General features: G+C 38.3%; 2 protein-coding genes across 2 annotated transcripts in view; one reads left to right on the top strand and one right to left on the bottom strand.

The window, feature by feature from the left end:
• kif18a (kinesin family member 18A) overlaps positions 1–18,722 on the bottom strand; it is a 64,587-nt gene extending 45,865 nt beyond the window's left edge. The window contains exons 1-6 of the mRNA XM_052029674.1: positions 18,639–18,722; positions 16,484–16,860; positions 13,822–13,979; positions 11,216–11,320; positions 7,642–7,752; positions 6,739–6,936 (exon numbers count right to left, since the gene is read on the bottom strand). Of these exons, the coding sequence (XP_051885634.1) occupies positions 6,739–6,936; positions 7,642–7,752; positions 11,216–11,320; positions 13,822–13,979; positions 16,484–16,799 (888 nt within the window). The 5' untranslated portion in view covers positions 16,800–16,860; positions 18,639–18,722. The remainder of the gene's footprint in view (positions 1–6,738; positions 6,937–7,641; positions 7,753–11,215; positions 11,321–13,821; positions 13,980–16,483; positions 16,861–18,638) is intronic.
• Positions 18,723–19,343: 621 nt separating this feature from the next.
• mettl15 (methyltransferase like 15) overlaps positions 19,344–27,102 on the top strand; it is a 64,863-nt gene continuing 57,104 nt past the window's right edge. Inside the window, 1 exon segment of the mRNA XM_052029323.1 lies at positions 19,344–19,852. Within this exon segment, the coding sequence (XP_051885283.1) occupies positions 19,550–19,852 (303 nt within the window). The 5' untranslated portion in view covers positions 19,344–19,549.

The following is a 27,102-nucleotide window of genomic DNA, read 5'->3' as shown; positions in this document are numbered from 1 at the left end:
ACCCAGAATCCTGCCAATAACCTTGTACTCCACCTTGGAGTTTGTCCTTCCAAAGTGTACCACCTCACACTTCTCCAGATTGAACTCCATCTGCCACTTCTCAGCCCAGCTCTGCATCCTATCAATATCCTGTTGATATCTACAGCAAACTTCTACACTATCCACACCACCAACCTTCGTGTCATCAGCAAATTTACTAACTCACCCTTCCACATCCTCATCCAAGTCATTTATATAAAAAAAAATTACAAAGAAAAGGGGAAACTACCCAAGTACCAAAGCAAAATTAAAGGTATTACAATTAAAGGTAATACATCACAGCACCATTTCATTGGGCAGATAACCAACTGCTTTTAAGTCTGAAGTTTATTTTAGTTTCCATTTTATTTTTCTGTTTGATTATAGCTTAATATTTATAATCATTTAAAAGAGCACAGTAATATCAGAACTATCCGGAAAACTTGGTAGCTTGTTTAAAAACTGGAGAACTTGACCAATAATGAAATGAGCTGCAAAAACTGAACAGATGCAAAGTAAAATTCTCTTCACACATGTCCAAAACTTAACTGATATTGTTTATTTTCATAAAGGACCAGCTCAATGAATACCCACAAAGCAGTTCGAATTCATTACGATACAGCAATTCCTTTTACAGCAGCTTTTCGTTAATGATACCCATCTAGTGAAATATGACTGCAATGTGGCAGTTTTAGATAGAAGAAAAATAATGTTCTAAATGGCATTAAGATAACAAAAAACTCACAGGATATTTGTTTTTAAAACAAAGTGTACAGAAAATTTTGTCACATCTGTGGGGTGCAGATTGACCCCTCCCAAAATGGTCAGGCAGTAATGAAAACTTACAGATGCAGGGAATGATCATCATGTAGTGAGATCACCTGAAAGTACATAGTACTGAGCTGATTGATATGGATATTTTGTTCCCTTATGCAGTCTTGCCACAAATCAAACATGGGTACCTTAAAAGTTAAAAAGGCTATCAGCAGAATGACTAGGCATCCAAATTCAAACTCACTATAATCAGCCCTCCCTTGCAAATTGATCTTTCATCCACAGTTTAACACAGAGCAAGTTAAGAGAATAGAGATGCCTCCTACTGCTAAGAGTTGAGAATACATACAGATTTTCTTAGTGTTGCCAACAGCATTAACACAGATAATTACATGACAAATCTACAGATAGGTATTTCATTGTGTATCTATATAAAAAAAAGACTAAATACTTCCACCTGTGTGGAATACAGGTATGTTAGCAAAAACAAGTCAAAGGTTAGGCAAATCAACAGTCATCATTAATGATCCCTGAACTTGAGGATGATCTTTACCACAGATGGGTTTTGAGAAGATTCAGATCCTAGAACCACAAACCTATTTACTTACATGAAGGGTCATAAATAGTACACAAATCTCAACAATCTGACAAACAAGCTTCTTCTTCGTTTTTGCATAGGTGACATCATGGGCAAGTACTTATTGCCAGGTTCTCTTTTCTAGAAAAAAGTAATACTTGTCAGCTTCCTTTCAGTGGACCTTCAGCTGGGCATCTCTCACCTAGGGCAGCAATCTTAATGTAATATCCCAGAAGTACCATAGCTGTTTTTCTTTCTAATTGGTGGATAACAGAATATCTGGAGCAAAATTTCCATGTTGCAAGACTCATTTTTTATGGTCTTGAGTATGGAGATGGATTGTAGCAATTCAGTCTGAAAATGAGAGATGACTTGTGTTTGAGTACCCTTTCTAGCTTATGGAACAAGTAGAGAAGACTGATCAGTCGTGATAATAGCTGCTGAAAATGCAATCACGTTTCAATCCAGATGCCAGACAATCTAGTTACCATCATCTAAAAGCAGATTCCTGGTTACAGATTGCCAGATGTACTATTCCTGCCTTCATCACTGTTGGTTTGTCACAGTAAAACTTTGAAGACTCAGTAGATGTTATTTCTGCAGTAGAAACTTGAGCAGTCCAAACATACTGCTGTTGAGAAATAATTTCAGAATCTATTGGCATTAAATTTCTAAATTTTTTTCCCAAATTACGATATTGCTTCTTGGGCTGTGGGTGGCATAATCATAACTATACCTATTACTGATCTCTTGCTTTTCCAAGGTATTAAGAATCAGCTACATTATACATTATGTGAACTATAAGCTATCAGCACACTTGTTTGGGATAGGGATAGTAGGTTAATTTTTTTTAGGACAGTTAATCAGCTGAGCATTTACAATGCTGTACAGGTGGCTGGCCTCCATGTTACGGTGGTGATGGTGGTTGTGGGGGGGGGGGGGGGGGGGGGGGCGGCTGCAGTGGAAATTGTTGTGCTCCTGGAAAACTGTCCATATCATGATTTCTGTAACGCAAAGCAGCATCATCTCATCATCTGTGCATGCATCAAGAGATGAAAGTTGGAAAAAGAAAGAATTGTGTTTTTATCTACTCCCCCACCCCTCCCCCCCCAACAAATTCTGTAAGAGCGAATTTTATTTCCCACCTCAAATTTTTGGGTAGTGACTTGCGATTTCTGCAGGGATGAATTTCCAATACCTAAATGGCCTTAACACAGTGGTTGTGGGGGAGGGTCACCAGTAGTTTTCATGGTCTTTCAGTTGCGGAATACCTGATTACTAGATTTATTGAAAACTGGGAAAACAAGTTCAATGTAGTTTAATTACAAGGAATAACAGTAAATTGTGCAGAAGGGAGAACTTCAAACTGTTAATGTGCAACTGCAGGTAAATATGTTTTGTAGCAGGGGAATGCAATCTTGATCATATACAGGACAATGTTCAAAACCCATTAAATTGGAGGGACAAACATGTGAAGATGTAAACTTTCATATTCAATACTGATCAGTTTCTCAAAATTTAAAAATAAAAGCTCAAATCTTCTCTGGTCAGTTTAATATTAGAGTGACTAGGCTTTAAGCAGCATAAATCAGAGAGCTACCTATTGAGATTGATCTCTATTTATGCCACCAGGGCTCAACTACCATTTTAATCAAGAATCCATTATGGCTTTATCACCGAGCTATCCATCTCATAAGAGCTAGCAGCATAAATGGGTCACAAAAAAAAATTTAGAGCATTAGAGCTGAAAAGTCAAGCTACTTTGGCCGAGACATTGTTAGCAGAGTAGTTTTGAATGGGAATCATTCAAGTATCATTCACACGCACCTCAATAAGCAGATCAGCTCTTTTTCTAACCAAGGCAACCTCAGTATAATAACAGAGAAGCCAGTCTGGTTTTTGTTTATAACCTAGAATGGCTTAATCTTCTGAAACCAAAGAATGTGGGTGAACCATGCTGATTTTTGATAGTGTCATAGAATCATACAGCATGGAAACAAGCCATTTGGCCCACCACATTCATGCCAACCAGTAGGCATCCATCTGTATTAATCTCATCACCCAGCACTTGGTCTGCAGCCTTCAGTGCAGAGGTACGTGTTGAAAACTGGTAAGTAACATTTGTACCACAAAAGTGTGAGGCAATGATCATCAACAAGAGAGTCTTAGCACCTACACTTGACATTCAGTGGCCGTATCAAAATCCTGGAGTGTCTCCATTAGCCAGAAACTCATCTGGACCAGCCATAAATACAATGGTTACAAGAACAGATCAGAAGCCAGTATCCTGCAGCACAGCTGCATGATACCCTATGGCTTTCCACCATCTACAAAGCAAGTCAGGAGAATGGTAGAATACTCACCACTTGTTGGATGTATGCAGTGCCAATAACTCTCAAAAAAACTTGAGATCATTCAGGACAAAAAGCAGCCAGAGTTATGTAGCATGGAAACAGGCTCTTCATCCCAACTCGCCATACCAACCAAGCTGCCTTCCTGAACAAGTCCCATTTATCTGCATTCGGCCCATATCCCTTTAAACTTTTCCTATTCATTTACTGGTCTAAATGTCTTTTAAACATTGTAATTGTAACAGTCTGCTTAATTGGCACAGCATCAACCACCCTAAAATATTCATTTCCTCCACCACCAGTACACCAGCTGCACAACATCTACAAAATACACTGCATTTACTAACCTAAGCAACTCCAACCACTCCTCCCAAACCTGAAACCTCTACTACCAAGGACGTGGGCAGGACACACATGGGAACAGCACTACTTGCAGGTTCCCCAACTGTCACACTGTTGTGTAGTTTTAAAAGATGAGAACTGATTGTACCCGAAATTCTGAGCTCTTGAAAGTGTTTGGGAAGCAGAATCAAACCAATAGATTGTAATTGAATGGTCCAACTGCTGGAAAAACTCTAACATGTTCCTGCAGCATACTTCAATGCTAATAGGATCTATAGGATGTTGAGGAGAGAAACGAGAGTCAAGCTGAGCAGTCAGATATGGTCACTTCAGAGTGACATAAAATGAACATCTTGCTTCCTCAAAGTAAAAAGGTGGCTGAGGCTCACCACATTACATTGAAGAGTCACGACATGTAGGACTATGGAACAAGTGCTGGAAGCGGGATAGGTCAGATGGTGCTTTTTCCTGACTAGACAAGGTGAACCAAACATCTTTATTCCATTTTGAAATACTTGTATGAACTTATCTTGGCATTTGTCAAACAGTGCAGCATTTAATTGAAAACTCCTGCTTTCAAATGTTTAGACTGCGTAGACAAAAATCTGTACATCATTCATATCCAATGCCACGTTAAAAGCAATCAAAGAGAACAAGTAGAGTTAGTAACTTCACAATCAAAATAACAATGACATCCTATCTCCAAAGCCATTTTAGTACTGTGGTTTTGCCAGAAATCTGACTGGAGGGTTTCCAATGATAGTTTAGGGAAAGGAGGTTAGACTTAGGGAGGTGACAGAAGTTCAAGTGGACTGCAGAACAAAAAAGGGTTTGAAATGCAATGGTTGTTTAGCAAGGTATGAAGGACAAGAATTTGAATTCCAGACACTGTAGTTATGAAGACAGAGAAGAAAAAATAGTAATCAAGAGAGAACCATTAACAGTTTCAGCTAACATAGCATCCAAAAGTAAAACAAAAAAAAGGAAAGAAACTGATAGTGCAAGGTCAGCACTTAAGAAGGGTGTAATTTTAGGTAAGGTTTGCCCCAGTGAACTTTGGGGAGGAAGGGAAGGAAGTGACAAGACGCAGCCGAACAGATGTCCAAAATCTATCATTAAGATTTTGACCAAGCTATTTACACTTGCTGGGCAGGGAGGTCAGAGGTGTAGTAGGGAGGTATTAAGCCAACCATATTGGCAGAGGGAGAAATTGCATTATTTCAAAATAGTGCACAATTTTCACAAAGAGCTGTGGATGTTCTCTACATGGATTTTAGGAAGACTTTTGACAAGGTCCCTAATGTTAGACTCATTCAGATTAAGATGTACGAGATCCACAGTGAATTGGCTATTTGTAATCAGAATAGTCTTGCCCATAGAAGACAGAAGGTGGTGCTCAATGGGACTTTTTCTGGCTGGAGGTTTGTGACTGGTGTTCCACAGGGATCCGTACTGGGACTCTGCTGTTTGTGATATGTGCATAAATTACTTGGATGAAAAAGTGGATGGGTGGGTTAGTAAGTTTGAAAGGCTATAGCAAGATTAGTGGCATTGTGGATTGTGTAGAAAATTACCGTAGGATTCAGCAGGATATAGATCAATTGCAGATATGGGTAGAGAAATGGCAGATGGAGTTTAATCCTGACAAATGTGAGGTGTTGCGCTTTGGGAGATCAGATGTAAAAGGACGGTATACTTTTAATGGCAGGACCCTTAACAGTTTTGATGTAGAGAGGGATCTTGGGTTCCAAGTCCATAGCTCCCTGAAAGTGGCTGCATAGGCTGATAAGGTGGCATATGGCATGCTTGCCTTTATAGTTGTGGCATTGAGTTCAAGAGTCAGGAAATTACGTTGCAGCTTCATAAAACTCTGGTGAGGCTGCACGTGAAGTATTGGATTCTGGTTGCCCCATTACAAGGATGTGGAGGCCTTGTAGAGGGCGCAGAAGAGGTTTACCAGGATGCTGCCTAGATTAGAGAGCATATGCTATAAGGAGAGTTTGGACATACTTGGTTTGTTTTCTCTGGAGCAGCAGAGGCTGAGAGGAGACCCGGTAGAAGTTTGTAAGATTATGAGAGGCACAGATAGAGTAGACAGCTGGCATCTTTTTCCCAGGGTCAAAATATCTAATACTAGAGGGCGTGCATTTAAGATGAGGGGGCAAGTTCAAGGGAGATATGTAGGGCATGTATATACAAATAAAAATAAATGCAGTAGTGGGTGTTTGGAATGCACTGCCAGCGGTGGTAGTGGAGGCAAATACAAGAGAGGCACATTACTGTGGGCCGAAGGGCCTGTTCCTGTGCTGTACTGTTCCATGTTTTATCTCATCTTGATCAAGTTCAAAATGTCATAATTATAACAAGTCACTCATTTTCTGTTGGCCAATCAAACAGACAAATTTTTAACTTCCATCCAAGATTCCTTTCAAAGGTCAAATCTTCAATGTATTTAAAAACACAAATGGTATTTAAAAACTAATCTTAATCATATTAAAAACATTAAAATCAGATTTTATGCCAGTGGTAAAAAAGCACTCCCACACCCCACCCCACCCCAAAAAAAAGCTGCTAAATCAAGTTTCAGGAACAAACAGGAGTAAGACAAGATTTCAGCAGGACCAATACAGAGTACTCTTGACAGGCTAAAAAGAGGATAAACAAGTTTGTTCTTACCTTTGAATCTGTTAAGGCATTGATGACATTTCCCAAAGCCAAGAGGGATCGGTTAATATTCGCCCCCTCCCTGAAGCGAGCCGCTTTCATATTCATAGCACTAATACGTTCAGATCCAGCCAAATCAACAAGGCACATTTTTGCAATTTTAATGTTTTGATTGATGTTTGCAGTTCTATCTTGCTGTCTTAGATAAATCTGTAAAATGAACCATGTAAGAAATCTGCTGTGCAAAGCCAGAGGCTAGAACTATACTAAAATTAAAATATTTAACATGCATATTTATTGCACAAAAATTCTTCCCCAATGTTTCAGAAAGGTGCATAAAAGTAGACCATACAATAAAAGATTTTGTTTTGGAAAAAAAAACACTGAAACAAAGGTCAGAAGTCCTAGTACAAACACAAATGAGCTTTCTCTAGCTCAGACTTCATTCACTCTGATCCTCATTCTGCGCTCTGCACAGCTTGAATACAACTAGACAATGAAACTTTTGAGAAACTACCAAATTCTTCAAGTGGACATGAATGAGCTACATACTAATAACAGAATTGTTATTTACTTGTAATTGCATGCTATTTATAGATTCTTTCTCAAAAAATGATTCAAAGCCATTTCATAATAGAATGCATACAAAATAGATGCACTTATTCAAATCATACTTGTCTAATTTTTATTGATAATTTACTCATTCAGAGGTACCAAGAAACTTGGTGAGAATGCAAACAATAGTTCCAGGCTTTTCTTCAAATAGAAGACCTGCATTTATAATTTCTACTGTGTTGGCAATATCAAATTAATGGAAGACAGCACCAGATTAAAGTGGAGAGTCTTTACTAGTGTTACACTTCAAAAAAACCTTAAGCAAGCAATATTGAATTAAGTTTCTATTCTTAGAATTACCTGAAAGACAGCATGAGAACGTGACGAGTTGGAGTTGGCATCAGTAGGATGTTGTGTTCTATTTTTATTTCCATAATCTAACATCTGAAGAAGCTGTTTGGAAGATGTAGGCTACAAAGGATTGTTACAACAAAAGAAAGAGGCTTTCAACTTTAGTCAATTTTATTAAGTTAGTCAACATTTTAACAGAATCATTCCATAACACATAAAAAATGCAAAAAAAAAGTTGCATAATATTTCTGCTTCAATAATGCTTTTCCCCAATAACATGCAAGATCAGGACCCAATACTTACCATTAGTCTGGAAGGGAGCAGGGCAGCATGCAACCTTTCTGCCATCTCTCAGTTATGTGGTAGGGAGAGGATTAAATTAAAAAAAAATCAATCCCTAGCATTTCAAAATTCCCAATTTAATAATGAACAGATGAAAATTTGATGAGGTCTCAATTTGCAAAGCAGACAGTTTTAGCTACCAGCAATATTTTTATTATATGACCGTGTACTGAATGTAGCACTCGTTTTAAATTTCACTAATGAATCCTTCAGTAGAAAGATTTAAGCCTGAAATATTAATAAAAGGACATAAACATAACAATCATTGTCAGGATTAGTAGTTTTAGCTTTTGGATGCCAATTAAAAAAACTATGATAATTTGTGCTAAATTCAGAGAAAACATGTCCCAGTTCACTATGCCAATGAAGATTTTTTTAAAATTCAAGATTGTAATTCTTCCCCAAAAATTACCATTACCTTCTCTATAAACTTGCTCAGGTGCCCCATAATTAACAGAGGGAAATTTGATAAGCTTGATTGTGTATATGTGACATCAGAGTAGAATCACTTTCAGGAAGATGCATGGATAGTGAATAGCTGTGAAACACTGGCTGATTTTACTGTCCTTCAGTCAGAACATGGAAAGAAAAATGCAATGCCTTGACCATTATTCCACCTAGCCAATCAGACTGGAGAGCTTTTTTTCCCCACGAGGAGATAAAGTAGTCTGGGCCTAAAATCAAGCTTAGAAGAATGAGAGGTAGTCTCATCGAAACATTCAAAACCCTTATGGAGCTCAACAAGATGTGTTGAATTGATGTTTCCTCCAGCCGAGGCTGTCTAAAACTTGGGTCAGAGTTTCAAAAAAAAAAATAGGGAGTTGGCCACTCAGGACTGAGATGAAAAGAAATTTATTAAGAGGCAATAAATTTTTGGAAGAATAGCAGAGGATCAGTTGATGAGTATATTCAAAACTGAAGGATGTGCATTAAGGAAATCAAAGGATATGGAAGTTAGTGCAGGAAAATGGCGTCAAGGTAAAAGATCAGCCATGATCTTAGTAAATGGGAGAGCAGCCATGAGGGGCTGAATGGACTTTTTTTTTTAGAAATTGTTTTTATGGTTGTTACTCATTCCTGGTCAGTGACAAACATCAGTTGCAAACTTCTGATACAAATTAGCTTGGCAGAATTTTTATTAAAAATGCAAATATTACATCAATTGTTCATTTTTCCCCCAATATAAACTTGTAATGTACTGTTTGAGGTTTCTTTCCCCAGTGGAAAAAAGATTTAGCTGGATCTAATGGTCACTGCTTTGGAAGTTGCATAAGCCATCAGTAAACTTCAATATTTCTCATGCAAATGAGAATTGTACAATATAGCACAGAACTTGCAGTTACGAAAGTTTAAAACCAAGAATTAGTTATAAAGGTTTATAAAGTATGTATTTTCCGCTAAGGCAGAGACAATTGTGAAAGTTTTATGACATACTAGTAAGTCATGTGAAAGTTCAGGTCTCCACAAATTTCATTTAATGCTCAAAACATTTATTGTAACAATGAACAGATGTATGAAATTTGATATGATCAAGAAATCATTTGACAAGCAATTTACTCCCTCCTTGGGTGACATCAGAATTAGAACAATGCAATAATGCCATTATCCTGCATTTTATCTTGCTTAAAATTTTATGTCGGTCAGCACAACTATTGGTCCTTTAGAAAACAAGTGAATGGACAGAAAATTGTTTGTAGTGCTGGGGTACCAGGAGGGCTTTTCTGTTCTTTTTATACTGTCAAGCGACTGTTCTCAAATGGCAAAACTACCCTTTAAAGTAGAATTTTAAAATACAAGCCTGATTCGGTTATAGATTTCATAGGAATTCTGGGAAATTTTGGCTGGTAATTTCCTTAACACCTTGTCAGAGTCATACAGTACAGAAACAGGCCCTTCAGCCCAACTCATCCACGTTGACCAAGGTGCCCAACTAAGCTAGGACCATTTGCCTGTGTTTGGCCCATATCCCTCTAAACTTCTCTTATCAACATACTTATCCAAAGGTCTTACAAATGCCATTTTGTACCTGCCTCAATTAGTTTCTCTGGCAGCTCATTCCATGCACACACACTCTCTGCAGTAAGTTGCCGCCCCACAGGTCTTCGCCTTAGGGAAAATCTTTCCCCTCTCACCTTAAATCTATGTCCTCTAGTTTTTGGTTCCTTTTCCCTGGGAAAAAGACTGTCCATTCACCCAGCTATGCCCTTCATGATTTTATACACCTCTAAGATCACCTCTTGTTCTCCTATGTTCCAATGAATAAAGTCCTGGCCTGCTCAACCTCTCTCTATAACTCAGTTCCTCCAGTCCTAACATCCCCGTAAATCGCCTTTGCACTCTTGCTAGCTTAATGATATCCTTCCTATAGCTAAGTGACCACTGTACACAATGCCCCAAATGCAGTCTCACCAATGCCCTGACTGACGAAGGCAAGCATGCCAAACACCTTCTTCACCACCTTGTCTACCTGTGATACCACTTTCAGCAAACTATGTACCTGTACTCCTATGTCCCTGTTCCACAACATCCCCTAGGTTGCTACCATTTATGATACAAGTCCTACCCCAGTTTGACTTCCCAAAATGCAACACTTTGCACTCATCTGAATTAAAAGCCATTTGCCAATCCTCAGCCCAGTTACCTTGCTGAACAAGACCCCCCTGTAATTTTTGCTAACTTTTCTTCATTGTCTATGATACCATCTATTTTAGTATCATCTGCAAAATTACTAACCATGCCTTGTTTATGTGAACAATTTGGATGAGAATGTAAACAAACAACAGATGTCCCAGGACAAATCCCTGTGTCACTCCACTAGACACAGGCCTCCAGTCCGAGAAACAATCTTCCACCATCACCATCTGCTTCCTACTATCAAGCCTATTATGAATCCGGTCTTGGCATCTATTACTCATGGCTGTATATCAGTAGAAAAAACTGATAAGACAGCATGATTCTATGTACAGCCTACAAAGCTAGTAACAAAAATCTCCAGCATTCAGAGATTACAAAAAGATACTCAACTTTGCCGTTTTTTTTAAAGAAACTCCGATCAAATTCATGTAAATTGGGCCCAGGACACACTATACAAATTACTGTGGTGACATGCCAAGACTGAAATGATTGCCCTTCAACAGTCTATTTAAGACTTCAGCCAGTGAAGCTGTTTTCCCCCTTTGATATTAGGGGTCTTTTTGGCCTCATTTAGCTGCCTTGATCATAGTTATTTTCTAATAAGTACCTTGTGTAGCGTTAATCCCTGGATAACAACTCCACTTTGAGCATCCTCTCGCACTGCCAGAGATCTGGAGTTGGTCAATAGGTCTCGTACTTCCTCATTGTACACCTTAAAAACAAAGTTATAATTTACATGCTGCAGACTTGTTCATGTGTCAGTACTTTAAGGTGGATTTCTCCAGCTGATATACTAATCAACACACCTCTCCCACGACTTATGACAGGATTAATAAATAGCAAGGAAAATGTGATAATATCTTATCCATCACATCCTATCACTTTTTTTTATGCAGAAGAATCATAGGTGAATTCCTCCAATGTCTGGTTTACAATTTTTTCTTATGGAAAAAGTGAGCCAAGCTGTTTGGAATTTAAGATACTTCTCATTCCAGTGATCTCAAACCAGTAGTTTTGGCCTGATGCAAGAATTGCTAATCTGGTAAATGACAAAAACAGAGAGTGGTATCTTTGGCCCTGAATCACACTCCAAGCAAAAACAATTAAGCTTTGACTTGATCCAGCTCAGTTGTCAAATGCCGTAATTAAACCATTTACTTACTTATAAATCAATGCATTTTCTGATAATCATGGGCAATAATTGGCAGACCTGTTATTTTTAAAGAACCAATTCCAGAATGGGCAGATCTTCCAGTGATGCTATCAGGTTTGGAATTCACATCCAAATGTGGAATTCATGAACTTGTTGGTAGCCCTTTGCTAGATTCTGCATTCTATTGCAGTTAGAGTAATTGCAGGAATGGTTGGACTATTCATTTGAATGAAGGACAAGGCCTGGGAGGTACTAAAGTATTAGGTAAATCAGTTTTCAATTAATTATGTTTACCCTTAAAACAAATTAAACAACTTAATATTCTTAAAAATTAAAGTTCACTTTCAGCTGTTGATAGCATAACTCATAACTTCTTCTGTTCTCCCTCCACCATTATATTATATAAAATCCAGCTACCTTGCAGTGCTTCATCTCTTAAGACTGACGGCACAACAAAAAGTAAGATTTACACAAGAAATAACTTACCACTCCAGTTCTGGCTCAATAACTCTCCACTTATTCCCGCATTTCTTTAAGTTCCCTCCAATTTTTTTAAAAACAAACATACATTTCAACTTCTGATCAACTCTTATCTTTCTCTTCATCTATCACAAATTGGGAGGAAGGGCCAACTATGAATTTTCTCAGAGTGACTACAATGTCTACTTGCTGAAAGAGGCTGAAGTGCATTCTGCTTCTGAGCTCTGAACTCAGTGGATCCTGTGACTGCAACAGCCTTGACCTGGCTGCAAACTAAGCAGGGTTCTTCCAGGAAAAAAGTATATTCACTGGGAATGCAGAATTTGAGGCCTTGTTTTACCTTATGGCTATATTCAAGCTTCAGTCTTCCTCTTCACTGTGGGTGGTTCTTGCTGGTCACTGGGCACAGCCTTTGTCAAATGATTTTGAGGCATGCACTGACTTGGAATATTGTGTGCAGTTCTGGTCACCTAACTATAGGAAGGATATCATTAAGCTGGAAAGGGTGCAGAAGAGATTCACAAGGATGTTAATGGGGCTGGAGGGCTTGAGCTACAAGGAGAGACTAAATAACCCGGGGCTTCCCACCACGCCCCCCAACCCCCCCCCCCCCCCCCCCGCCCCCATCCACCCAGAGCGTAGAAGGCAGAGGGGTAACCTTATCGACATATACAAAATCATGAGGGCCATCAATAAGGTGAATGATTACAGTTTTTTTCCCCTAGGGTAAGGGAGTCTAAAACTAGAGGGCACAAATTTAAGGTATGAGGAGAAAGATTAAAGGGGACATGAAGAGCAACATTTTCCACACAGAGGGTGGTTGGTATATGGAGTGAGCTGCCAGAAGCAGTAGAGGCAGGTACAATTACAAGGTTTAAAAGATACCTGGACAAGCACATGAATAGGAAAGGTTTAAGAGGGATATGGGCCAAATACAGGCAAATGGGACTAGTTCAGGTGGGCAGCTTGGTCAGCATGGACAAGTAGAACTGAAGGGCCCATTTCCATGCTGTATAACTATCACTGAGTTGACGCTGAAGGATGCAGCATTATCTGCTATGAGCTAAGAGCCAGGAAGCTCCCTGAAGGAGCCTCTTCAGAAATTAGCTGTTGCTGAACAAGCCACTTTCCATGTTACACACCTGTTGTAAATGGCATTTTTCTTGCAAAAAGTGTAATATGAAAGACAATGCAGCCATGAAGATTGGTGCTCTGCTTGCACACATTTAATAAATGGAAAAGCAGCTACGCTTCTTTGAAATCAAAGAGAATAGTCTTGCAGAATATATTCCACACTTAGCACTAACATCCACAAGTCTTCCATCCTGGTAGCTCAATTTCATTTTTGCCTTGGTCATTAACTTAGATGTTAACATTCAATTTCTAGTTGGATAGTTTTATATAACATAAAAGGAATGACAATTGTTCCAACAACAGTTGATCCTCCTACATTTCTCATAAAGCTAAGCAACTAGAAGCACAATGTTCACTCAAATGTCTATACGCTTACAATTATGAGCACAAAATCAATGGTATTTACGCAAAATATCAAATAATATTCAAACAATATTTAACCTCACCTCCAAGTATGAAACTGCAACATCACAGTTTTTCTCATTTTTCAGCTGTTCTATTCGATTGTACAACTCCTTCATAGTTAGGTACATCACCCCAGGTTTCTCAGATGATCCTAGCATGGTGTGTGTTTTTCCAGATCCTGTAGCACCATAGGCAAAGACTGTGCAAAAAAAAAAGAAAATCATTGTTACCGAAACTGTTAAAACTGGCAGGTTTTCAACTGAATTAAGATTGGTGTGCCACAGGGATTTTTACAATTTATATTAATGACTTAAATAAAAGTGCCTAAAATACTGTTACTCAATTTGCTTATGGGATAAAGAAAGGTAAGAAAGCTAGTTGTCAAGAGTTGAGGCTGCAAAGGGACACAAATCAAGTGGGCAAAGATCTGGCAAATGGAGCATAAAATGGGGAAAAAGTAGTATCATCCAACTTTAGCAGAAAAAAAATTAAAAAAAGCATATTATCTAAGTGGCAAGAGATGGATAGAGCTCTGAGATGCACAAAACTCTGCCAGAGAAATTGAATACAAAAGGAGAAAGGTTATGCCTTTGTTATATAGGACACAATGGAGACCATTGCTACATTTATTATGTGATTTTTTTAACCACATACTTTTATCACATACGGTAATGGCCCTTTATTACATACAGCAAGATTTATCTTAAGGGGAAGACATTTTGAACCAGCCATAATTCCAAAATTCATAAGTATTTTTACTTAAGTACAAAAGAATCCACGTGGCCCTGTACATTTGCTCTCTCAATATTAAACAGAGTTGAGGAACAATCATTGTCTGTATAAATAGTGATGAGTTACCATACCACTTGTGTCAAGTAGCTCCCTATGTGTGAACATTGCAGATGCTACTCTGCTAAAAAGCAGACTTTGTTTAAACAGCTGCAGCATGCAATTCCAACACCTTTCACTGTAAGTATGAATACATTCATTGGAAGTCCTTGGAAGGCTGGATGGGAAACAACAAGGAGGCAACCCACACCTATTAGCCAAAACAGGCAAATGGCTCTGTAAATTTGCTTGTATTGGTTCGTCCTATTTAATTACTACAATTTAAGTTCCAGGGTTTCCGTCATTTCAAATTTGTATCTATTTGCCCCTTGGTCTGTTTTTTTAAAGAAACTACTATGCCCAAAGAAACACTGTTTGCTAGCTTAAACGATTCCCAAGCTTCTCCAATTAACCTATAAACATGTCATGTATCAGTTCATGTTACACTACTTTTGCGGAACTATTCTTATGCTCTACTATAATCCCCTTATTTTATTAAACTCTCCATTATTTGCATAGTAATGTCACCTTTTTTGGCATGTCAACTGCATTAGTTACAATTTTATTTTATCATTAGTTTTTATTTGCTCTCAAACCTGGATATCAACTTTGATTGTCCTCACCTTCTCAGTTTTTGGAATGTACTCAGTTATTTTGGTTTAGAATTTCTTGCACTCACTGTTCACCTACATCTGTGTGCTCATCTTTATCAGATCTACTAACAGCAATCCAGTCTACAAACTCAGGTCCAATTACATTGGAGAACCCCTGCACTGTCAAGGGCAAGTACAATTAAATGCTGGGGTCTGAGTATGTCCCACGAGCAGAAATGCTGAAAAAAAATTAGCTTTGCCACACCTATCTTGCCGTTAATGCTACTGAAACAAATGTTTTGAGTCTCTGCCATACAAAAAGTTTTAATTTTATAAAGCAAATCATTAAAAGTGACCTTCACCCTCGGCCATTTCTCTCCAATAAAATTAATGGAGAAATTGTTCTGTCGTCAAGTTCAATGTGTATAAAATTTCTTGCCTTTGACACCATGAACCCTCCACCTCCTCAATGCTCAAAGAAAGTGTCCTCATCAGCCTTGAATGTGCAAATCCTCATTCTGAAAATATGTTCTATAGTTCTATACTTCCCACAAGGGGAAACATTCTTTCAGCATCCACCTTGTCAAGACCTCTTAAAAGCTTGCATCTTTTACCAAAACCACTCATTATTCCAAACTCTAAATACATAGTATCACAATGTTTCCACAAATAACTTTATCTCAAGATTTAATTTAGTGAATCTCATCGGAATCGCTTCCAAAGTAGGTGGATTCCTCCTTAAAAGAAACCAAAATCTGTACACAATTCTTCAGGGCTGACCTCACCATCATCCTGTATGTTTGAAGCAAGACTTCCCTACTTTGCATTATATGATCTCTTGTATGGATGGCTAACATTTGCCCTCCCAAATACTTGCTGCACCTGATGCTAACTTAGTTTAATTGACAAAGATACCCACACGATCCAGCACAACAATATTCTGCCATCTTTCCCCATTTAAACAATATTTTCCATTTTCCCTTTCTTCTTTCCACAGAGCATAATTCATTATCTGCCAAATTTTCGCTCACTTACTCATCCATCGACTTCTGCAGATTGCTGCTTTCCCATCCACTGACAAAAAACTGACTCAAGCTCTTCATCCAAGACATTAATAAACATTGTAAATAATTGATGCCCCAGTACTAATCTCCATGGCACCCCACTTGTTACATCTGGTTAACCTGAACATGACTTTCCCCAATTACATTTTCCATTAATCAGTTAATCATCTACCAATGCTAATATATTGTTATGAGTGTTAACAAAAAATATATTTTACCTGTACAGTTATATCCATTAAAAACACTCTCCAGAATTGATTTAGTCTCTTCAAATATATCCAATTGTGAGGCAGTATCATCAAAAACACGATCAAAAACAAATTGAAGGTCCTTGTTTTTATTTTTAAAATTCTGGCGTTGAACTTTAGGGCGATAGAAAAAGCCAATTTCCTCCTCTTTGGGATCAAACACCAACATGTGCTTATCAGCAACGTGTACAACTTTGCGGTGCTTTCCATTCTTCTCTCTTGAATTTTCCGGGCGGACACGGATAAAAACCTTTACATGATTACACACATTTTCAGCAGAAGACATGGTGTGCACAAATATCCCTGTTAACAGCAGATGTTTCAAATGTAGTCCATTCACTTATTTCCTGCAAGATTTAGAAACAGAAGTATATTGGTAAAATTTCAATATTGCAGTGCAGGCCTACAAAAAAGGTTAATTACAGATTGAAGTAGATAAAAGGATGTAATCTACTATAAGGTTTACTTGCCTGAAGATCCTTTGTAATTCTTCATTCCCTAATTCTTGACCCTTTCAAAAAAGGGAACAGTTTCTCTCTATTTACTGTCAGAACCCTTTGTAATTTTAAATATCGCTATTAGAATCACTTCTCTTCCAGGGAGAGGAAACTCAGATTGTCTAATCTATCTACACAAATGTCCAAAACCTTTGTTTCCTGCACCTAGAACTAGACCAGTTGTGGTTAAGCCAGTATTTTATATAAACTTCCCTTACTACTGTTGTTATTGTACTCTACACCTCCATTTACAAGCCTAGGATCTTACTTGCTTCTTTAACCATATTCTTTTAGTGAAATTCAAGTTCAGAAAAACTTTTGAAATGCATTTTCATTATAAATGTAGGAAATGCATAAGTTAATTTGCAAGCTAGCACAACACTATTTGCTTTTTAAGTGATTTTGAGGGCTAAGACATCAAAACTGGTGCAAAATATCACAGGACCTTTTATACCCAGCTGAAAAGGAAGGTAGGACCTTTATTTAATCTCTCATCCAAACAGCAATTACCCTTGATAGTCCAGCACCCCTTTCAATATCCCAGTTTTAATACCAAGACAATGCTTAGTCCCTGACACAAGACTCGACACCACACCCATCTGCCAAGAGGGGACAGAGTCTCCACTCACAAATTGGTGGAATATTATAACAGATAGTTCTTTGTAGAGAGTATATAGGGTGCAAAGTGTTGTTATAAACTGCTGGTAAAGTAAAATTCATTTAAAGGGAATTAGCAGCTGAACTAAAATAAACAACTGTATATGCTGCAAATATGAAATATATATATATAAAAACAGGAACTGCTGGAACTACTCAGGTCAGGCAGCACATGTAGTGAGAGAATCCATCCTGATGATAAGTCATCAAACCGAAACATGAACTTTGTTTCTCTCTTCACCTACTGCGTAACTTCAGCATTTTCTACTTTAAGTGGACAGCAGCTCAAGATGGAAAATATAGAGAGCAAGTAGGAGAGAATGAGACCACGATTGATGGTTCATTTAGAGGTAACCAACGGTAAACAATGGATCAAAAGGAATATTTCAGCATGGTGACATGCGTAACTTTAGAGTGTTAAAAAAATCATTTTACTGCTCACCAAACACAAGGCACAGTGCCCTGAAATATGGCAGATTAAATAGGCATCAGGCTCATAGTTAAGAAGCACAAAGAGGCATCAGGTTCATAGTAAAGACTTTTCTGTTATTCATCAAGATCACAACTGATCTAACTCAACATTATTGCTCGCACTCTCTCCATACCCCTTGATATCCAGAAGCCCATTCATTTACCTCCATTTTGATCAAACTCAATAAATGAGCATTCACAGCTCTCCCAGGGTAAAGAATTCTAAACGTTCACAGCCCCCCTGCATGAAGAAATTTACCCACATTCAATTCCAAAATGATGTCCCCACCCCACCACCATCACACTTCTGAGACACAAAGGCTTCGAAGAGGATCCGGGAGTGATGAAGAACTTCTGTAACGTTGACTGATTGGAGAAGCTGGGCTTCAACCCGGGGAACAACCCTCCCGACGTCCATCCTGTGGAGCCCGGGAATAATTCTAGAAGCTACTATGACATTCCCTCTCCATTCGCCCCGGTAGCTGAGGCTCACAACGCACCTTTGAACACGAATGGGCCCGCCGAGCACGCACTCACCCAGTGCGGTGACGCCGCTGTCAGGACACGGCCCACCTTCGCCGGCCAACTCCCACCAACGCGCGGCCGTTTCAAACGGACCGTTCGCAATGCCGGTTGGCCATTGGCTGGAACCGCGCACTCCCGCTTCAATCTCATTGGAAGAGGCTGGGCATGACATCATCGCGCTTATTTATACGGGGAGGGGGGCAGCCAATCCGGCTCGTGTTCATCACTTAGTCGTCCGGGTGGTAACGGGGTTCTTTTGCTTCACTTTCTGAACGGTTCTTCTTTTATATACTCTTGTGTGTGTCTGTACATATATATATATATATGACCAAATAAAAAAAATATATATTTGTGTGTATATATATATAATATTTAAATCGTTCGCGAAAAGCGGTAGCTTTTGTAATTTATAAATTTAAACAAAAAAAATAATATCAAACTTGTCCAATAATAATTAATTTTCAGCAATAAAATGGTGTTTTAAGGATGTTTTAAACAATCAAGTTCTTTAATTTTTTTTGTTATAATCGCGTCCTGAGGAGAAATATTGGGATTAACAGATAACGTAAATGCTCTGGAGTCACCGTGCAGTAATTGGAAACGGGTGGGTAAAATGTGAGGAAATGTTGTTGTCCGGTGGGTGGGCTTTCAGCAGCAGACCGCCTTGGTTACCGGTCAGGTTGTGAAGTGAGCGGAGTTTGAGGAGGAGTTGGTGTGTGGCCGTTTCTGTGACTGTAAAGTAAACCGGCAAACACCAGTCCCTGAAAGATTAACACAGTTAAAATCACCTGTTGGTTTCTCTTCTTCCTCGCAACCTCTAACCACCCCCCTTCCCGAACCTTTCGAGCACCATCCCCCCTCCCTCCCTAAACAGCAGCGCTTTAAAATGCCGCGGGGGTTGATGAACCATTACCTAAAAGCCCGTTCTTTAGTCAGACACATATCATTTTTTGTTAAGCCGGATCAATTTTGCTCCATCGTCGGCCCCTTCAGTTGCTGGCGTCGTCAGCCTCCCGTCAGAAACGTTGCCCTCTCGGTACTTCGTCGGGCTGAGGTTCCCGAGGCTCTTCCAACTGCAGTCGATTCGGAAACGAGCTCCAGCAGAAAGACTTCACAGCATGATCCGTGTTTGCACAAACCCGTGATGGTTAAAGAGATTATTCAATATTTGTCGCCGAAACCAGGGCAGGTGAGTCGAGAGTTTATTTCGAGTTGCTATAAAGTTTATCATCAAACACGATGTTCTCTGTTTAGTAGTCGATTCCCTTTAATATTTTACTGCTTATATTGTTAAAAATAGTTTTCAACACACTATTTCACACATTCGCTCTGTCTGGCCTATGCTGAACATAAGGCTTGTTATTGTTGGACAATATATTTTCAGTAAGCGATGATTAATGGTTTGAAATTAACATAAGCTTTCGATTTATAAATACTGATGTGATATGAGTTTTAACCAGGATTTTGATTTTTTTTTTCAGATTTTTTTTCTCACAGGGTTTCTAACAATGTGTAATTGTTATGAATGGTAAGAATCTTCTCCAAAATCGCCTCAGCAGGTCAGCTAACTTGTGGAAACACTTTGTTTGTCCTTAGTCACTTTTCAGGTCGATGACCTTTCGTAAGGGAGGCAAGAGTTATGAGGAATAGGTGGGAAAGTGAAGTTGAAGCCAAGATTGGTTCATCCATGATCTTATTGAGGGGCCACTAATCTGCTGCTATATCTTATGTTCTGACAGAATAATAGTTAATATGTGGAAAATCTGAGACACAACTCTGCTGTAGCCAAGAAAGACGTGCTCATTCTATCCCAGGCAATATCCTGGTGAATCTCCTCTGCATTCTCTCCAGTGTACCAGCAACATCTCCCCAAACGACTTCCATTGGCACAATCTATTGCCTATCAAAATGGGAATGGTGGTTAAAATCTAAAGTTATGAAACTCGTTGAAAGGTTGGAAGATTGTATGTCAGAAAGATGAGGTGCTGTTCCTCAGTTTGTGTTGAGCTTCAATCAGGGGAATAGTGTAAGAGACAAAGATACTCCAAAGCAGAATGCAAGTGAAAAGGAGTCAGAAGTCTTGAGTGAATGGAGGCATTAAAGAGAGTTATCACTCAATGCACTAGAGGCCACACTGCAGACAGTGGCAGTTCAGGAGTAATTGCATTTTCCACATTTGCATGGGAAATTGTCTTGGAAGGGGAGTGAGTATTTATAGTGATGGAAAAATGGGCCAGGGTGTAATAAATGGAACAGACTTATTACTGGCTTTTTAATTCATTTTATTTGACATGCTTATTGATGTCAAGTAACACAAGAGAGACAAGTTGCTTTAAATGGGTAACAGATTTTGACTTGAATATCAGCTGACTCATTTACCTGAATATGCACTTTTTTTTGAGATAGTGGTTTTCTAAATTAAAGTATTGTTTGAAATATCTATTGTTCTTACAGTTTTGCATATGTAGGCATTTAATTTTTGTTGCCCATGTCTATTATTATTATAGAAACTAAAATCGTAAACTTTTCATGTGAATTGCAACTATTGCTGTCATTAACTGAAAGCTAAAATTATACCTCAACAGACTTGGGTAATTCTTAGTATGAATGCACTCATAGTATTTTATAAAGGCATAATGACTTTAAAATTAGGCTGCATTACATTGTCCTGATTCAAAATGTCAACCTGAAACATCCCTTTGCTGCGTGACCCGCTGAGTTCCTCCAGCAGTTTGTTTATATTTGGACCAGATTCCAGCAGCTACAGTCTCCTGTGTCTGCATTACATCTATATATCTTCATTAAATTGCCCCACACCAGAGCTCCCAAAACCCAAGTGATCACGGAGAATATGTAAACTCCCCATAGACAGCATCTGAGATCAGAATTGAACCTGGGTGTCTCGAGCTGTGAAGCAGCAGCTCTACAGGCAGCAGCACTGTGCTGCCTGTACAAGGAAACAATTTTGAATTGTTTTGTAAAATGTTCCTTTTATTTTATTTCCAATATTTATTCCAAATGTTCTGTTTTGGCGTCAGAGGCATACAGCACAGAAATACGCCATCGGCTCACTACGTCATGCTGACCATCAAGTACCTTCCATACTAATCCAACTTACCAGCATTGGTGTGTAGCCTGCCATGTCTTGGTTATTCAAGTTTTTTAACTATTGTGAGATTACATGCCTCTACCACCCTCTCAAACAGTGCATTCCAGATTGCAGCCACCTTTTATGTGGAAAATAATTCTGCTTCAGATCCCATCTAAAGCTCTTGCTCCTCAACTTCAACATATGACCTCTAGTCTTAGACATTTCTACATAGGAAATGTTTCTTACTATCTAACCATATCTTTATATACCTCTGTCAGATTTCCCCCTTGGCTTCCTTTGATCAAGACGAGAGCACCAATGCTCAAGACGAGAGGGCTGGCTTTAAGTTATGGGTGCGAGGTTCAGGGGAGATGTCGGTGAGGTTTTTCACCCAGAGAGTGGTTGGTGCATGGAATGCACTACCTGGGTGGTGGTGGAGGCAGATACATTGGACAGGTTCAAGAGTTTGTTGGATAGGCACATGGAGGAATGTGAGATAGAGGGATATGCGGGAGGAAAGGTTTAGATAGTGTGAGGGTGTTTGATGGACGGCAACAACATGGTGGGCCGAAGGGCCCTGTTTGTTCTGTATGGTTCTATGGAATCAACCCAGTCTTGTTCAGTCTCTCTTCAACTGAAACATTCTATCCCAGGCAATATCCTGGTCGAATCTCCTCTGCATTTCTCTCAGTGCAATGATGTCTTCCTTATGGTGTGGACAACTAGAACTGTACACAATATTCCAGCACAGGTCAAGTCAATGTTTTATAAAGTTAAACCCAGACCTCCTTGCTTTTATACACTTTGCCCTGGCTGATGAAGGCAAACGTCCCGTATGCCGCCTTCACTACGCAATCTACCTTTGCTGCCACCTTTAGGGATCATTGGACTTGAACACCAAGGTCCCTTTGTTCCCCAATACTCCCTTGAGCCCTACCATTTGTGGTATAGTTCCTATCCTTTAGATCCTTCAAAATGCATCATCTTACACTTTTGTTTTATTTTTCATTATTCCAACTATGGCTGAGAAAGAGAACACAAGCTCAGAATGCCTTGAACACCAGATTAGATTCACAGAATTGTGATACAAGTTCAAGTTATACTTTATTGTCATTCACCCATATGCTATAAAAACACATGGAAAAATGAAATGTCATTTCCCCCAGACTCAGACAACAGAGGACATGCAGTAAACGCAGACAAAAAAATTGTGCAAGTAGAAATAGTGCAAAAAAACGGTATATACAGAATACAAAATTAGTGCAGTGTTAGTGCACAACAGAGTTGGACAAAGAAAATACAGAACTGTGTGTTGCACTAAACGTATACACGTTCAGCAGCAGCCAAAGTTCTTATACGCCATTGTGCAAACCTGGGCTTTTGACACAGCACTTGTCTGAAACTGCCTATAGGGTATTCAGGAGCCTGACAACCTGAGGGAAAAACTTGTATGGTCTAGTAGTTCTGGCCCGGATGCTCCGCTTGCCAGATGGCGGTGGGACAAATAGGTCGTGGCAGGGTTGAGAAGGGTCATCTATGATTCTGCAGACCTTGTGTGTGCATTGTGTGTTGTTGATATCCAGGATGGAGAGAGTTGCATTCATTTTGGAAAGAACACTAAGGAATATTGCAAAATGGTATCTTGTCCTTAAATTTGGGATGATATTGTTGCAATTTAGATGGGAGATTTTTTTGGAGAATAAGTAATTTGGGAAAAATGATATTTACTCTGAAGACTGTGAATTGAGTTTCAAATTCATGATTTCCACATTAACATTACAATATTACAGAGAAGAATCTTTACTCTTGTTCAGTGTATTAGTATTGTCTGACCACATTAGGTTTGGTTACAATCTCCAAGATTATACAAACTGTTTCCTTTCTCTTGTTTTCTGCTAGCCTTCTGCAATAAAGGTATGTTACATTTTAACAGTTGTGCATAATTTAACATTTCACTGATTTGGCATTTATAAGCATTGTAACAGTTCAGGAGAAAAGGATCTAAAGGGTGCCAAAAATAGAGGTAGGAAAAGTTAGTCTAGGTCCCAGTACATTGCATGTGCATGGATCATTCTGGGTCGATAACTATGATAGAAATAAGACCCTTTGCATTAATAAACAGGACTGGGAAGAGAATAAGAGTTCAAAATTGTAACCTAAGGGCCTGGAACAGAAAGATCATGAAGCAATAGTGAAGTTTCCTAAGCAGAGGAACAAGGTTAGTCAAAAGGCCTACACAGATCGTTGGTATTGCATGGTAACAGTGCAGTGATTAGCAAAGGATCAATGATTTGCTGGAGTAAAGCCTGAGGTGAGGAAAGTGAAACTGGGAATTTGGGTGTGAATGAAAAATGATTTGGATGAAAGGTGATTTGGGGGAAAAGGTGAGGGGAAGGAAGATCAAAAACATTAGGAGCAAAGGGCAGGCTGGGTTAATTTCATCTATTAAAGAGGAGCAAAGTGTTGATAAAGAGGATCAAAGTTTTACTAGTCCCGATGAAGGGTCTCGACCTGAAACATTGACTGCCCATTTCCCTCCAGAGATGCTGCTTGACTTGCTGAGTTCCTCCAGCTCCTTTGTGCATTGCTTCAGATTTCCAGCATCAGCAGTCTCTTCTGCCTCCAAAGTTTTGAAAGCAGAATTAACCTGATCAAATTCAGTAGCCACAAAATAGAATCATTGAGTGCTTTTGCAGCATGTTGTATATTCTTGTACTGAGCAAGACTAGAAGGCCACTTTTGTTATCTTTCAAATATATTACACTTGGCTTTCTCATTTTTAACTATTGGTTTCAGTGCTTGGCATCAAATTGACCAAGGTATTTTAGTGCTTTATCTCCTTTTCCCAGCCACAGGAGAGGAATTTATTTGGTAGAAATAAATGATTACATGAAAAATATTGTTACAGTATAAAATTTAGATTGATATTCCTATACACGTTGGTTTCCTCTTGGACTTGTTGGTTTTCATTTCAGTAAGATTGATTGACAAACTAAAAACTTGAATCATTGTTGAACCTGGCTTAGTGGGGGAACAGTTTTTTTGTGATTGCCTGGTTTTGCTATTGGACTGAGTCAGTTGTCATTCTGGTCAAATATGTTGTCCAAAGAATGTTTTGTTTTGGCCTATTATTTTATGTTGTATTATAGCACATCATCTAAGTAATGCACTGCACCCAAAAATATCTAATGTTGAAGATTGTATATGTAACTTTTATTTTTGATCCATGCTCTTCTCCACAGACTTCAATTTCATGGGGAAAAATAATATAAACTGAATATTTAAAAGCTGGAATGGTTTCTTACCAAATAATTCTTCATTTTTATTTTAGTTTATCTTAAAATCACCATACAGAGGTAATTGCATCTATTTTTATAGAAATTTAATCACATGGAAATAAAATTACCATGACTATCACCATTTGGAAATAAAGTTGTGTGATCAATCAGTATGATTCTGTCACAAAAATGTACTTTTTTGATAGGTAAGTAAATATTAAATATTAAGATGGTAACTTCATTGCTGAAAATGTATTTCTCTTCTAGAATATTAGTATAGTATCTACTATATATATCCCAAGTATCTAACAACATGGCAGGTTTGCTTTTGGCCCTCAGTTGGTCTTTGCTGTCCAGAAATTAAAATTATAAATTTATTTTGGCAAGTCCTTAGTGTAAACTCAGTGGCATGAAAATGTGTAAGTTTGGCTTAATTATTCAAATATAGTTTGAGGCAATTATATGACATTGCAATATCCAGGAGTAGCATTTGGTACAGGTAAGGTGACAAAATATATTGGAATTATTGATTTTTTTTAAAGGTTTAAGATTTAAGTAATTCTTACATGTGTGCCATTACTATTTTTGTTTTTCCTAATTTTTGTCATTATGAAGATTCCTTGTTTTGTTGAATCTGTAACTACTTTTGAGTTAGTATTCCCTTGGGTCAATATTTTGTTTCCCTTAATTAGGAAAAGGCATTAACTCGAGTGCACTTGAATACACTTCCAATTTTTAATAAATTATTACTGATTAATTCAAATACTGCAGCAAGCAACTGGCACTGCAATTTCTCAGAACTATTTTGCATTGCAAATTATGTATTTTGCAGTGTGCAATGTATATAGTTTGTGAAAGAACTCACTAAGTATGGTTATAAGATTAATTTATACAAGTTTATTTGACAAAGCATTTGTGCTCTAGAATGTCGTTCTTTTGGCTTATCTTGCTTGACATAAGGTTTCTGATTTAGTCTGTTTTAAAACCACCATGAAGAACTCTTCACTGAATACAGGACAGGAACTTGTTTAATGTTTGGACAAGGTTGCTAAACACACATTCACTCAGGGCATACATATACATCCTTAATATGGCTAAGGATTATTGGAGGGGTCTCTGCTCTTGCTACCTCCTCCTCCCTATAGTACTGCCCAAAGCATGTTTGCCTAAATGTTTCTAGGCCATACACCAATCATCTGAAACACCAGGTGTTTCATTGAAATTTCATTTTCAAAATTGGAACTAAACATTTGATTCTCATTAAAACCCCATAAACTGATTTTGTGATTCATTAGTTGCAACAACCACTTTGCAAAGTGGTATTTAATGTGGCAGTTTTATAAAGTTTGAAGGGAAAACTGATTGCCAACCATCCCTTTAATGTGATATTTCAAGATCCTCCTGATGAGCCATTATACTTCATTGTGTTCAGGGTCACTTTTTCTTATAACAAACTTGCAGCAGTCTTAATATTTTTTTTCTTCCAGTAAAATGTTTGACTGGATGAGTCAGTGCATTGAGTCATAGCCAACACAGGCTAGAAGACTGCTGGACGAGTTAATTGGAGACTGCTTAATTAAACCAGAGCTCTTGGCTTAGTTGGTCCGATTGACAGGCTCCGGATGTTTTTGTAACAACTACCATAGTTATTGCACACACATTCTATACCTCATCATCCATTTTGTTACCTGTGAAGTTACTGATTTGAAAGGATTGTCTCTTCAAGAGTACATACAGTATCATGTTTTTAAAAGTTGCATTGTATGCATCTAATGAGGTTTAATTCTAGATACTGTGTGTATATTGGATTAAAATGCTTCATAATTATCAAGCAAAATAGCAATCAACTGAAATTAAGAGAAAAATACTGATTAACTGATTTTAAAAGTGAAATGGACAAGAGTACCATGGTTTAGTTATGTAATAATTATCGAGACTTTGTCATAAACTAAACTACAACTTGACAAATAGTGCAGTGGGAAATAAATTTACCCTGACCCATCAGCACAAACCCAGAGTGATAATGAATGTTCAAATCATGATGGTTTGTGGCTTGGAGGGGAACAGCAT

The sequence above is a fragment of the Pristis pectinata genome, chromosome 14 (genome assembly GCF_009764475.1).
Source record: "Pristis pectinata isolate sPriPec2 chromosome 14, sPriPec2.1.pri, whole genome shotgun sequence".
Lineage (NCBI taxonomy): Eukaryota > Metazoa > Chordata > Chondrichthyes > Rhinopristiformes > Pristidae > Pristis > Pristis pectinata.
Note: the sequence above shows the minus strand (reverse complement) of the source record. Positions and strands in the feature narration are given on the sequence as shown.